This window comes from Carassius auratus, chromosome 26 (genome assembly GCF_003368295.1).
Source record: "Carassius auratus strain Wakin chromosome 26, ASM336829v1, whole genome shotgun sequence".
Lineage (NCBI taxonomy): Eukaryota > Metazoa > Chordata > Actinopteri > Cypriniformes > Cyprinidae > Carassius > Carassius auratus.
The window spans coordinates 420001-434849 of record NC_039268.1 but is presented as its reverse complement, the minus strand read 5'-3'; the positions used below and the strand labels follow the sequence as shown (position 1 = coordinate 434849).

General features: G+C 35.6%; 1 protein-coding gene across 2 annotated transcripts in view; it reads left to right on the top strand.

Annotated features, from left to right (window-relative positions):
- The first annotated feature begins 2023 nt into the window (after window positions 1-2023).
- LOC113043994 (homeobox protein Meis1-like) overlaps window positions 2024-14849 on the top strand; it is a 23445-nt gene continuing 10619 nt past the window's right edge. The window contains exons 1-8 of one of the 2 annotated variants that reach the window (XM_026203562.1): window positions 2024-2403; window positions 3385-3578; window positions 4493-4631; window positions 4774-4824; window positions 4973-5023; window positions 5156-5302; window positions 7685-7790; window positions 10355-10500. In XM_026203562.1, coding sequence (XP_026059347.1) covers window positions 2392-2403; window positions 3385-3578; window positions 4493-4631; window positions 4774-4824; window positions 4973-5023; window positions 5156-5302; window positions 7685-7790; window positions 10355-10500 — 846 coding nt within the window. In that variant the 5' untranslated portion in view covers window positions 2024-2391. The remainder of the gene's footprint in view (window positions 2404-3384; window positions 3579-4492; window positions 4632-4773; window positions 4825-4972; window positions 5024-5155; window positions 5303-7684; window positions 7791-10354; window positions 10501-14849) is intronic. The other variant, XM_026203560.1, reaches the window with a different exon arrangement.

Below are 14849 nucleotides of genomic sequence, written 5' to 3'. Positions count from 1 at the left end.
GTCACCTGGATAATCAAAACTGCAAACATTCACTGATGCTCAAGACAAAATACTGGGATATCCAAAAATTCTCTCGTACAGGTTTGGAGAAACTTGAGGGTGAATAAATGACCATTTTTTTGGGTGAACTCTCCCTTTAAGAGCCAGGGGGTGTAAACTTTTGAGCATGATGATGAGTGGTCATCTTTTTAGTACTGCCCTTTAGAAGTTACATAAAATACTTATATATTTTCCAGGAGCAAAATAAGAACAATTTCCTCCCAGTCATCCTGTGCAAATGTTTACACACCTTTGTTTTTAATGCATTGTGTTCCTTCTTAAACATCAGTGAATGTTTTCAGCCTGTAAGAGTCCCTCAGTTGTCACCAGTGTGAAGGGAAACCAAAGAATCTACAAGACCTGGAGGATTTGTGTGAAGATCATTGCAGAACAGGACTGACAAATAATAAAAAAAAGATCTGAATCATTCAAGTAATGATGCACAGTATAGATAATCAATATATAAAGTTTTGAACAGCTTTGTTTGTATAAATGCAGATATTATTATGTCTTGCGGACTGTATGTAAACGTCTGTTATCTGAAAGGTATACTAAATAAAGCAACGTGATTTATGATACTTTTTTTTATTATTAGTATTTTGCAGATTCTGCAAGATGTATGTAAACATGACTTTAACTATACATTTAGGCTACTTAGAAAATAATAAAGAGTGCAAGATACAGATAAAAAATCTTAGAGCTGAGCATAATTGAGCAAAACTGTTCCATATTTCACTAGAGAAGTTGCATAATTTGTAAAGGTTTTATTTTGTTAATTCTGTCATCTGCTTATGCGATTGTCAGTACATCTTGAGAAGCAATCAGACATGAGGTGAGCAGAAGCCTCAGAAAATTGTTTGCTTGGTTTTTAGATCCCAGTTGCAGGTTGATCCGCTTGTAGCATGTTATGATCTGTGGTTCTGTAGACAAATATACATTTTATTTTTCTAAGCAATTTCTTTATGTAATGTGCATGTGATATACATTGGGCCTAAATCTTGACCAGTTAGTCTCAAAAACAAATAGATAAGTTTATAAAATGTGGTGGCTGTTGAACTTGAAAAACTTGAGAAAACACAGAGTATTTAAGATTAAATACTGTTTTAAAATACACACTAAAAACGCAGAGAAATCTGTAATAGTGGAGTTGGTCAAGAGTAGTGAAGCCGTTTTAAAGTCAATTGTAGTCTAAACCCAAATTCAGTCCATGCTCTACGTGTCGACTCAAATCCGTTCAAATGCCGCCCCCTCCTGGTAAAAAGTGGTGGTTGTTTTATTAACTTTTGTATTGTTTTATTTTTCAACACAAATAATGTCAGTAGAGGGCGCCATAAGGATGGTTAATAAATTCAGCTTACATTAGATCACTGCTGGTCCTTTTCGTTCTCTGACTATAATTAGATGCATTTAGTAAATGAAACCTATTCAGTGTTTAATTGATGTAAATTAGAAGATGCATTTAGTAAATCAAACCTATACAGTGTTTCATTAATGTAAAATTAGAAGATGCATTTAGTAAATCAAACCTATAGACTACAGTGTTTAATTTTTGTATTTTTCAAGCTTTTAGAAATTTAAATAGCAAAAAATGCTAGATAGTTCAGTTTCCTCCAAATTTTTTAAAAACTTTTAGAAGGTGTCATTACGTCCCATTATTAGGATGTTTTTTTAATCTAATTTCATGTAGTATTGAGACACGAAATAGTATCTAGTTAGAAAACAATGGCCAGTGGTAAATCTAAGCTGCTCATTTGTTACCTGATACTTTCAGACTGTTAGCTAGCTTAGGTCCAAGTATGAAAAAAATCTTGTCTGGTATGAAATTTGGTTTCTGAAAGCTATACAGGATTTTTTTTCCAGTGGCCTGCATGCTCGGAATACATTTGTGCGCTCTTTACGCACGGGTTCGCTTTGGTCTTTGTGTACGTCTCCTTTAAGAAGTCCGAGTGCCCTCTCCTCCTCCTCCTCCCTCTCCACGCTCCTCACATCTCATAGAGGTGTTATTGCATTAAGAATAAACCAGCCAAGCGATCAAACACCCGAATGGAGTTTGCCTGTCCAGCCTTTGGCTACAGATCTTCGACTGGAAATAGAAAAACAGAGCAAACATCCGAAGCGCACTTTGGTTATCTCGGAGCGTCGACAACTGGATTTCTAATTTACTGATAGCCAGCTTTGCGTTTGTTTCGAAAGCTGAGCAGGAGTATTTGGGTGGATTACGATGTTATTGTTCATCAGGGGCACTTGAGCTGGGTGTTCGGGAGAGTTTTGAATGCGGTGTGGGGCTCGCCGGCCTCGCTGCACTGAGACCCGGACGCGTTGAGAGCAGGGAGTCGGTGACACGGAGTCCTCATGGCGCAACGGGTGCGTAAAAACCTCCGCAACAAAAAAAACACTCAAACGTGGCCGTCAAGACGAATTCAACTAGAAAGCTGATAAAAATGGACGTAATTACAGTCAGATGTCCTTTAATACCTTGAATGAATAATGTGTGTTTAAACACCTAAGTTGTTTAGGAATACACACAGCAACAAGTGAAACCACCAAAAAAATGAACTCCCATATATTTCCATTTGTTGTAGCACGCCGTTTTTCATTTCCGTCTAAAATCATTTTAATTGGTATCAAATTCAAATTAGTATTTTTTATTTTGAAATTATCTCGACTAATTCCTTATATAGGCTAGCTGACAGCCAAAAGCGTAACTTGATGCACACAGCCTGTCCATAACTCATATTTCTCTGGTTGGATGCTTATCCGAGACTGATAACAATAATTTTTTTATACACCGTTAAAACATTGCTAAATTTCACTGTTATTTTAAGACATATTTTGAATTATAAATTCTTTTATTTTTTATTCCAGTAAACTACAAGAAAACCGAGTAGAAATAAAAAGCAAATAGCCTTATAAAAAATATTTCGTTTTAGCCAGATGTCGGTTTCTCATGACACGGTAATTTTAAGATAGCATTCATTTAAATTTGACATTAGATGTGGATTGAAATTTTCCGTGTGTGTATTTATATATTTGTTTATTTACGTGTAGGTGTTAAAAATGTTTTAATTGCAATTCATTCATATTTTCTTTTGCACGTTCTGGCACATTTAGAAGCCACAAAGAGCCTAAAAATTAAAACTGTTCCGCCTTTAATTATTTTTTCAGTTTGAATCTATACTGACGTGTAATTCGTTAATTAGTTTTTGATGCTCAGTTTATAACCTTTTAAACAAATAGAGCTTTGTTCCCTTCCTTGGCTGTTGTTATAGCCTGTCAACATTTGCAAGATGTGTGTACCACCAAGTCTCGGTCTGATTTTAACTTGCACGTTTTGACTGTGCTCAGTACGAGGATCTGGTCCACTACGGGAGGGATGCGGTCGGGATCCCGTCTCCGATGTACGGGGATCCTCACGCGGCCAGAGCGATGCAGGCGGTGCATATGGGTCACGGGCCGCCGCTTCACCAGTTCCTCCCGGCTCCCGGCGTCCCGTCGCCCGTTAACGACGCACTCAAACGGGATAAAGACGCCATTTACGGGTATGTGAGATTAGTAGACTATGAGTTCTATTATGCAGATGAGTTCGGCTGTAGGGTAGAATTTCCATGCGAAATATTTTCCAGTGTAGTCGCTTGTTATATTGTGCTAATAATTTATAATTTTCTGTTAGACTAGCTACTTTTTACTGGAATAGCCTACTGGGAAAAAACACTGAAAAGTTAATATGTAGGCTAGACAGTGGGATTTTAATAAAATAGAAATTCAGCACAAATTAAATGTAGCTACTTCCCTCATTTACACCAGCTTTTAACGATATGTGGAGCACGAAAGCAGTCGCACGGGTTGATCGGGTCAAAATGAACGATTTTTCTTTTATGCAAAAAATAAATTAAAAATCTTTTAAGCCAAGATCATGTTCCATGAAGACATTTAGTGAATGTATTTCCGTAAATATATCAAAACGCATTTTTTGATTAATAATGTGCATTGCTAAGAACTTCATTTGGACAACTTTTAAATGTGATTTTCTTAATATTTTTTTTATAATTTTTTTGCACTCTCAATTTCCAGATATTCAAATAGTTGTATCTCGATCAAATATTGTCCCATCCTAACAAACCATACAAAAATGCAAAGCTTATTAAGCTTTCAGATGATGTATAAATCTAAATAAAAAAAGGCCCTTATGACTGGTTTTGTGGTCCAAGGCCACATCTATTGCAATGCCAGAATGATCTTTGTTTTTCCCATAAACAACCATATATTTTGCATGAACCTGGAATTAAAATAACTTAAAATGTTACATAAAAAAATAGGTTTAATTTCATATTTAATTTTTATTGTTAAAAAAAGAGTGCCTCGAGCCTGAAAGTGCTGTGCTTGAGGACTAACAAAGCGTTTATTTTCGCCACAAATCGTCTGTAAACGCCACTGGATGTGATTTGTTTTGCAGGCACCCTCTCTTTCCTCTGCTTGCACTAGTTTTTGAGAAATGTGAATTGGCGACCTGTACGCCGCGAGAGAGCGGAGTGACCGGAGACGTCTGCTCGTCCGAGTCCTTCGACGAAGATATTACAGTATTCTCAAAACAGGTCAGGCCCACGTTTACCTCTCTATATCTGCAACAAGCTGTACTAATATCAGCCTCCGACAACGCAGCCCATGTGGAAATCGTGTGAAAACTGTGCCTGGATATTACAGTCTGACGATACGATCGCTATTGTTTAATTTCAGATAAGGGCGGAAAAACCTTTCTTCTCGTCCAATCCAGACTTGGATAATTTGGTAGGTCGCCCTGTGGTTTGAGATTTTTTTTGTTTATTTGTATGCTAATAATTTTACTTGACGAAATTCAAGTCCAATTTGATTGCTGAATAAAATGAAACAATAATCACAAAGCATTTCTGCGACGTGAAATGTCGTTTCGTTTTAGATGATTCAAGCCATACAAGTGTTACGATTTCATCTCCTCGAATTAGAGAAGGTTGGCTTTCACTTACTACTACTTCTATTATTATTATTATTATTATTATTATTATTCTGAGCGACGTGGCCTACATCATGTTAATATCTGATAAAGGCCGATCACTGATGCTGAATTATGCACTTCTCGTAGGTGCATGAGCTGTGTGACAATTTCTGTCACCGCTACATCAGCTGTCTGAAGGGGAAGATGCCCACTGATCTGATGGTGGATGATAAAGAGGGGGGATCCAGATCTGATGGAGAGGAATTTACACGCACCCCGGGCGGGACAGACACGGCAAGTCTTCAGCTCACATCTTTCTACTTTTGGTTGCTTTTGAATGCTGTATATTCATGCTTTTTACAGAGCCAGGAAGCCACTAGAGCTTTTTCATTAAAACTTGAATTGTTATAGGAAAAGTTTAATAGATGCTAACATAGAACATAAATGTGAAAATAAATATAAATGGATATATATTAGATTTATGGGCCTTTTTGTTAACAAACCTATGTTTTTTAAATGTGTCTATATTTATTTGCATGCAGCTTTAGTAAGAGATTATTTGGAATATTTGTGCATTAAAAAATGTTTTTTTTTATACCTGTATAATAAATAAATCAGTAAACGTAAAGGCATCTAAAATATACTCTTTCCGTAAAACATTAATATATTTTGACATTATAATTTCATCGTTCAATAAATAGCGAAGCAAACTTGAAACACTATCCAGACAGTTTGTTTTAGTGGGGAGGCCTGAAACTCCTGTTTCATGTGATACAATACGGCCACAGACTATCCATCCTCCTTGTCTGTATTAAATAACAGCGGATAATCAATCTTCTGTCATTTTATAATGAATCATTTTTGCTCTTTTGAGGTGAAATGTAACTCTTCACATTACAGTGCCATGTTATGCATAATTAAATATATATAAATGCAGCAAACTTGGGAAGTGTTGATTATCAAGTGTGCTGTGTGTGTCTTCAATGGCTAATGCACATCACTGAAGCATGTTTTTCTCTTTACTGCAGTGTTTGCACATATGTTTGCTGTACTCTGTGAGTTTGGTGTCATGTTATAATAAGTGCATTTCTCTTAATCATGTGGTTTTAAGAGGCACCGTCATTGCATTTGAAACATTAGGGATTACCTTTGTCTAGTTGAACATTTTGAGTTACAGTATTATAAGCATGTCACAAGTTTGTCTGCTTATTGTGCAGAGATGTTGAACATCTCCTTATTTATACAAAGTATTATTCTGAGAAGACCAAAGTATGTTGCTATTCTGTGCACAATTGGCACTGGATCCCGAAAAGTAAACCACTTACTTTATTTTGACTCAATTTTGAAGCATTTGCTTTCCAAAACAACTCATAACAGAATAAAACATGTAATTTGGAATGTAGATATAAATTACTTTAACATTTTTAAATAAATAAATTAAATACATACATATATATATATATATATATATATATATATATATATATATATATATATATATATATATATATATAATTGACAGGGGCAAGTTGTCACATGGGAAACTAGTTGAAGATTAGGGCAGTTACACACAAAAAAATCCCATAACAGTGATTTTGAAAGTTGGTTTTAAGCACCTAGTTCAAAACCCTCTAAAAGCTAAAATATCATACTAATGTCATCATGTTTAGGTAATTGCATTTGGGTGACAGGGACAATTGAAAAAAAAAATATATATTTATATTTATATTTATATATATATATATATATATATATATATATATATATATATATATATATATATATATATATATATATATATATATATATATATATAAATATAAATATATACATAATTGTTAGATTTTTATTTTGCATACAGCTGTTATATGAGATTTTCTTGGAAAATTAGTTTTTTTTAAAATGCAAAAACAATTAATTTGACTTTTTTAGCACAAAAAAAATAAAAGAAAAAGACAATAACACAGCAAAGTTCTTTTTTAAATGAAAACTTTGAACTACTTTTAACAATTAACGTCACTATAAGAAATAGTAATTGGAGTCAAAATCGTGACAACTAGCCCCAGTCTCTTCTAATATGAATCCGTCTTGCTCTTAGCGCTCATGTGTGAATGGTTGCTTACCCCTGGTTAAGACATTTCTCTCTAGGTTTAGTGTCAGTTAAATGCAACACACTGATCAGATTGCATCTTAACAACATAATAAAAATATTTAGCTGTCACTGACATGCAGCGTTCATCGCTGGTCTGTGTGTGCAGTGTGCAGTAATACACACACTGCCCAGATGCACAGGTGTTTCACGTCATAGCTGTTATTATATTATATGTATTTTAGCAAAGTTCAAATGCTCAACTGACCAATCAGCATCCGGGGCTGTATCCATCCGCTTCATTCACTCTGTTAAATCCGACAAGATGGGTTTTCAAAATATCCTGTATGTTTATGTGAATGCGTTTGTTTGTCTTATAATTTCTGCGCAGATGTTTGTGTGTGCACGCACACGTGTGTTTATATACAGCAGTCCGTAGTGCTCTTCAACTGTTTGCTCTTCCAGCATGTGTTCTGTATTACTCCTTACAGCACGCCTCTGGTATGCAACGCTATACTGTACTTAACCAATGGTATATTACACTGAACGCAGCTTATTACTCTGTCTACCTGTCTGTCTCTCTCTAGGCGTTCTGGAGGGAGGACGACGCTGCATCTGTTCATTCTTCTGAAGCTCCTGCGGCCTGCAGCAGACGGCCCGGCTCACACAATGGAGACAACAGCAGCGAGCACGGTAACACACTCACACGCTACGCTACAGATACACACGCAAGTGTTTGAGAAGGCCTCGCTCTGTGCCAAGTGAAACAGATCTACTGCAGGTTTGTCATCTCTAGCATACATTTACACTTTAGCACCGCCACGGGGGTCTCCGACTGCACACGCACACACAAACATGCAAGTACACACACTGGTTGACTGCTCCTAAATAACTGCAGCCGCTCGTGTGTGTGTGTGGATGTGTGTTGGACAGGAAATGGTGCATGATGGATATAAAGACTCTTCTCTGGGCTCCTCTGCTCTGAGCACCAACCATGGCCAATAAAAACCAGAGTACATACTTCCCGGAGCACCGCATCTGTGTGTGTGTGTGTGTGTGTGTTTTGTTCGCTGTGCCTCAGCACAGCAGCTGTGAGTCTGTCTCAGACAGAATATCTCACTACCTGAGAAAGAGAAACAACAGACAGACAAACACACGGTTAAATGTGTGAAGCAACGAGTCTGTCCTAGAGCATTGCTTATACTGTAAATGTTTGGTTGACGTCATTTTAAGTTTTGACAAATTTAAAGGAGCTGTGTCACACCTTTTTACTTTCTATGTCAGTTTTGTGTTCAAAAACTTGACATTTTGTGCCCAATTTTTCTGATGCATAAACACAAAGGGCTATTTTCCCCTTCATTATGCTTTTAAGACTACTAATGTTTAATACTTTTAATATTTCAAACATTTGCTTGATTTTATTATTTACTTTTTTTAAGCTTTCAGGTCAAGGAGCCATGTCAAACCTTTTAACTTTTTTTGTCAAAATTAATTTTCATGTCTTTTTTGATGCATAAAACTAAAGAGCTACTATGCTTTTAAGATTATTAATGGCTAAGACTTTTTATAATGTAAACATTTGTTATAGGTTTTTTAGACTGAATTTAAAGGGCCCATGCCATTTTTTTACTTTTTTTTTGTCAAATTTGTTTTCAAAAAGACCTATAATTGAATTCTCATTACATTTTGTTCCCTCTTTCTGATGCTTAAGTATAAATGTTTTTTTTAATGATTTTAAATATTATCAGTGTTTAAGATTTTTTATTACTGTAAACTCCATATTATCTTTTTTAGTTTTAAGATTGATTTTAAAGAGGGCAAGTTATACTTTTTTTTTTTTTTTTGCTTTGTCAGTTTTTTTTAGTTTGTTTTAAAAAATAGTTTTATTTTCATGACATTTTGTACCCTCCTTCTAATGCATAAAATTAAAGCACAGTTTTTTGCCAGTATGGTTTTATCCAAATGCCTTCTTTTCATGTAAAAGGAGATAATTGTCAAAAGTATTATCAAACATCACTGAATCGTCCTACATACATTAAGTTATACCAACAAAACTACCTTTAACCATGTAGAAATGGCTCTTTAAGGTAACAGCTGCATCTTAAACACTTTTTACATTGGAGTTTTATTTTCTGTCTGACATCAGAAAGTTGCAACAACTTCAAAACAAGGTGTTTTTCTGATTATTCCTAATAAATGGTTATTTTCACAAGGGATGACATTTATAGCTCTAAAAACTTTCTGTTTGTTACAGTACAAAAGGAGAATTTGGCTCCTCAAGATATGAGCCCTTAAATAAAACTAACTGCTAACAAAACACTTCAGAGATGGTGAAACCACATCAACCAGAACTTCAGATAATTACAGTTGTAATGATGTGTTAGAGCATAATTAAAAAGTAATGTGATCATACTTTTGTGATAAAAAGACACGATCAGCGTAATCATGCTCAAATTATGATGAATGAAAATGAATAAAGTACTTGTGATGTACTTTATTAGTGGAAAATAAACATCAAGCTAAATATGCTATTTGAAAATTTTAAAAGGTTTTTGAAATGTTAAAACCCCATGAACAATGTTCAAAGTGCCCCTATTTTGGGTAATGAAAGGTTCATATTTTGGTTTTGGGAGTCCACAACAACAGGTGTAAGGTCAAAAAACACTTCCACTGTCTTATAATATGCAATGTTTTTCACCTTACTTCCTCAACGTCTCTTAAATGATTCGCTCAACGATTCATTTTTCCAAAGCCCTACTTTGCATGATGCTAATCTGCGGTGATTGGTCTCAGTTTCCTTCCATCATGAGCCTGTGATGCCTGATAAAGAAGTGTTTGTGAGCGCAGTGCTGCTTTGTGTACAGCATTACAGAGGAAACCGCTATTTTTATCGCTCCAAAAGCACCATCTAGTGGCAAATAATGAATTTGCATTTTCATTCAGACCAACATGAAAAGACCAAGTGGGATGGCAGATTGCTAATATTTCATGTTGACATCAATGATTCAGAGTCGACTCTTTTTTTTTTTGAGAGAGACAATAACTTTATACACGGTGCACTTTTAAATGTTAAACTTTGCAGGATGTTTTCATTCACTGTGAGCTGTGTTACACACTGCATGAAAGGTCATTAAAAAATCTATTAAAGGGGCACTTTAAAAGCATTACAAAGAATCGAAAACGAATGCAGCCAATGCAAATACAAAGAATATTATCTAACATCTGTTAATGCTCTGTAATTGCTTTCTTTTCCCCAGGTGACTTTCTGGATCAGAGTGTTGCGTCTCCAAGCACCGGAGAGGAGGAAGACCCTGATAAAGAGAGGAAGAACAACAAGAAAAGAGGCATTTTTCCTAAAGTTGCCACCAACATCATGAGGGCATGGCTGTTCCAGCACCTCTCGGTAAAACACCTCTCTGCTTCCCCAGTCTTCATGCAAATCAAGCTCTATAATCTTCATTTACATGGCGTGTTACTTTCTCACGGGGTAAAAACCAAAGCAGAATATGCAGAACTAAAGCCAAAAGTCATTAAACTGTATGCAATATAAATGTAAACAATAGGTTTTCAGAATTATTAACGTTCAGTTAAGATTAATGAAAGTGCGGGTGAATGTGCGTTACTAGTTATCATGTTACCTAAAGTTTCTTTATTTGTAAACTTAATCTGAAGGTCATCAATACCCACATATAAACCTATAAAACAGCTTACAGATGCACAGAACAAGATAAGAAGCTCATGCGGCGTGTCTGTACCTGCACGGCTACATTACTTCAAGCTCAGTGACGCTCCCACAGTGCCTGGAGGCTAGTAGTGAACACACACACACACACACAGATGCACTAATGACTGGTGTAACGATGTATTGGGATGAAACACAAGCAGGGTTTCCGTACTGTTGTCATGTGTAAAGTGTGATAACGGTTTCCATGGTAAAGTGGGCGGGCACGACTCGGAGCCCCTCCCCCTCCCTCAAGCTTTGAATATGTAATCAGTGATACTGCTTTCAGAGAATTGACAAGACGTTTTTTCTGCAGCCTTAATTTCCTTCTCTCTCATTCGGAAACTTGTTGAATCTCCTTCCAAACAAATAAGCGCTCACACTGCCACATAAACACTAGCTCATATGTGTCCCACATAAAGGCTGTGATTTAGATGGGGTAATTAGTGAGTAGTTTGTTGCCTTCTTGACAGCAGATGTGAAGCAGCAGAACACAGGGCTGCCTGAGCAACCAACATTAAGGAAGTTTTTTTTTTGCTTTCAGATTGCTTTTATTCTTTTGTATTTTTACTATCGTTTGGAGTCATGAGAGGACAGGAATGAGCTAAACATGTGCGAACCACACTGCATACATTTTTATCAAAATATACATTTTAAATGCATTTAAATATACATATTTATATTTTTTTAATAGATTAAAAAAATTATTAAAATATATATTGGTAGAAAATACATTTACATTTATATTTTTGGATCTTTTTTGTATATTTTGAAATATATTTAAAATATATTTGGTAATATATAGTAGATTCAAAAGCCTATATATATATATTCATGAATGGAATAAATACTTTCATTCAGTAAAAACGCAATAAATTGTTTAGAAGTGACAGTAAAGACACGTCTGAAGGATCATGTGAGTAATGATGCTGTAAATTCAGCTTTACATCACAAGAATAAATTACATTTGATCATTTATTCATGTAGAAAATGGTTATTTTAAATTATAATACTATTTCACAAATTACTGTTTTTTCTCTCCCCTGTTTTACTGACTTTTCATTAAAAAAAAAAAATCCTAAACTGATCCCAAACCTTTGAACGGCAAAGAAAAATGAGATCTTTTATTTTTGCCAAACTGGCAGAATCATAAATATCCTTCAAAGAGGAGTCAGTGCCATATGCACAAGCTGGAAAAAATCTATCCAAGATGGTGAATAAAATGCAAGAAGTGTTGATATATTTATAATTATTTCAATATGGAGTGGTAAAATAAAGAGACCATTTTACTTTGCATGTTTTGTATCAGATGATTATTTGGGCTGTTGTGTGATTTAGCAACAGTGCCAAACCTTGCTAAAGCACAGGCCTAAACCAATACATGATCAACTAATGAATTAGAATGACAATAATCACATAACATTATTGTGCAGATATTTTGTAGCAGCGCACAAACACCTAAACATACTTCACAGTGATTTGGAGGTGAACAATGAAACAGACTGTGGGTTGTAGACGCGAGGGCTTTCCTTCAGGCGCCGAATAAGGTGGTTAGCATGCAGATAGATGACATTACAACATTCCCTGAGATCATTAGGGGGTCAAAGGTCGTGGGTGTAAAAGAACGCGCCCCCAACCTTTATTCCCGTACAGTTGCCCGATCCATTCAGCTCCAGCAGCCACACATCGCAGACGTTACTGCATCCTGCTGTTTGAAGTTCAGAAACACGAGAAGCTCATGCAAAACCTGATTCATATGTTTTCCACCCTGCCTCTTCCCAGGCTCTGATCATTTTCATTCTCCATATTCGTGTTTGTCAGTGGTAAATGTGATTTCGCAGACCTCCGCTCGCTGATTACCCTTTAATTCTACTGCGCCCATTCCAAAGGAATAGTTCACCCAGTCATTATTTTCTGCATTCTTACTGTTGCTCAAGACCCATGAGTCATTTTGACTACTTTTACTGCACTTTTGTTTTTTGTTTTTTTGGTTTGGACAGTTTATTGCTGCATGAGAAAGAGTTGCATTAAGTTTTGTGTTCCAAAAATATGCAAGTTTGGATCTGTATCTTGAAAAAAACATTTCTGCTGATTTGCCACAATACTTGATTTGGCCAAATATTGGCTGATTTGGTGATGCTGTATACATGGTTCAAAAGATCCTCTTACACGCTTACAAACACAACATCCACGGAACCTTTCAAATGCAGAAACGGATCTTTATAGTCGAAAAAGGTGCTTTCGATTTTTATAATGTTCTTCAAAATGGTTCTTTTGAGAACTGTTTACTGAAAGGTTTTTTGGGGGAACTAAAAATGGTTCTTCTATGGCATCACTGCAGGATCACCCTTTATTTATTTTTAAGGGTGTATGCTCATCAAGGCTAAATTTATTTGATCAGAAAATACAGAAAAAAAATGTAATTTTGTGAAATATTATTGTAGTTACTAATTTTGGTTTGTTATTTTAACGTGCTTTAAAATCTATTCTATATTCCTGTGATCAAAACTGTATTTTCAGCATCATTCCGCCAGTCTTCAGTGTCACATGATCACACAGAAATCACTCTGATATGTTGATTTATAATCAGTGTTGAAACTGTTGTGCTGCTTAATATTTTTTTGGAACCTGTGATATATATTTTTTTTCTTTCTTTTAAAAGGTTAAAAACAAACTTCAAATTCAAATGCTAATAACTTTTGTATTTAAAATATTTTTTTTTTCTAAAAATATGTCTCTATTACCACTTTTTATCCATTGAACACATCCTTGCTGAATTAAAGTATTAATTTCTTTTAAAAAATAAAGAAAACTTTACGGACCCCAAACGTTTATACTTTGAATAAACACTTTTCTTTTTAACATTTTATTTTTCAAAGAACTTTGAAAAAAGTATCACAGATCCCCAAAAATATTAAGCAGCATGACTGTTTCCAACATTGATTATAAAAATGAGTGTATTAGAGTGATTTCTGAAGATCATGTGACACTGCAGACTGGAGGAATGATACTGAAAATACAGATTTGATCACAGGAATAAATTACATTTGAAAATATATTAAAAAAGAAAACAGTTATTTTAAATTGCAATAATATTTCACAAAATTAAAAATGAAAAAATCTGTATTTTTGATCAAATAGATACAGCCTTGATGAGCATAAGAAACTTATAAAAAAGATATTACTGGTCCCCAACATTTGAATGTGTGTGTATATATTTTTGTAATCTTGTATAAAAAATGTATACAAATATCAACAAAAAAAATTTAGTCACAAACCATTTTTCCCCACAAAATCTAAATTAAGATTTATTTAATTTTGTATTTTTTCCAGAAATGATGTCTTTATGGCAGTTTTTTTTGATGATGAAGTGATAATACAGGTCTTCTTCAACCTTACAGATGGTTGTCGAAAGCAGAAATGCTACAAAATCCACATATTTTGTGAGAAATGAACTGAATCTCAGTTAATGCCACTATATAAGACGGTTGGATATGGAGGGATTTCACTTATTCTTCACCCACCTGTAACAGTGGCTTTTGTTTAGGGCTTTATTTATACTTTCTAGGCTGTTCATGCTACTGTTTAAGCTGGTTTCTCCACAGATGTCGTTTTCCTTTGAAGCGCCGGAGCATTTGGTTGTAATGAGGGCGCCGCAATTAGTGTCAGTCCCAAAAAATGAGGAGCGCGGGGTGGGGGCGCGACAGAACTGCACGGGCATGTTGTGTGAGGATGGATCTGCTGGGGTCCCTCCCCCCCGGGGTCTCTCCAGGGGTCGAACTCGCTGTTATCAAAACACCATCCATTACGGCTCTGACAGCTCCTCCTGGGGACCAGGCTCTGCTAGACCTACGGGGAATTTCCGTCCCTGCCCGTGAAAAGAAAGGGATGTGGAAAAGAAAAATGCTAGGGAGAATGAAAGAAAGGAGAGGTGATTCATCACGGCCAGACTTTTTGGTAAACGCAGAGGGGAGGGAGGCGAAGACGAGACGCAGAGATGAAACAGAGAGCCTCGCTTTGGGATGCGCTGC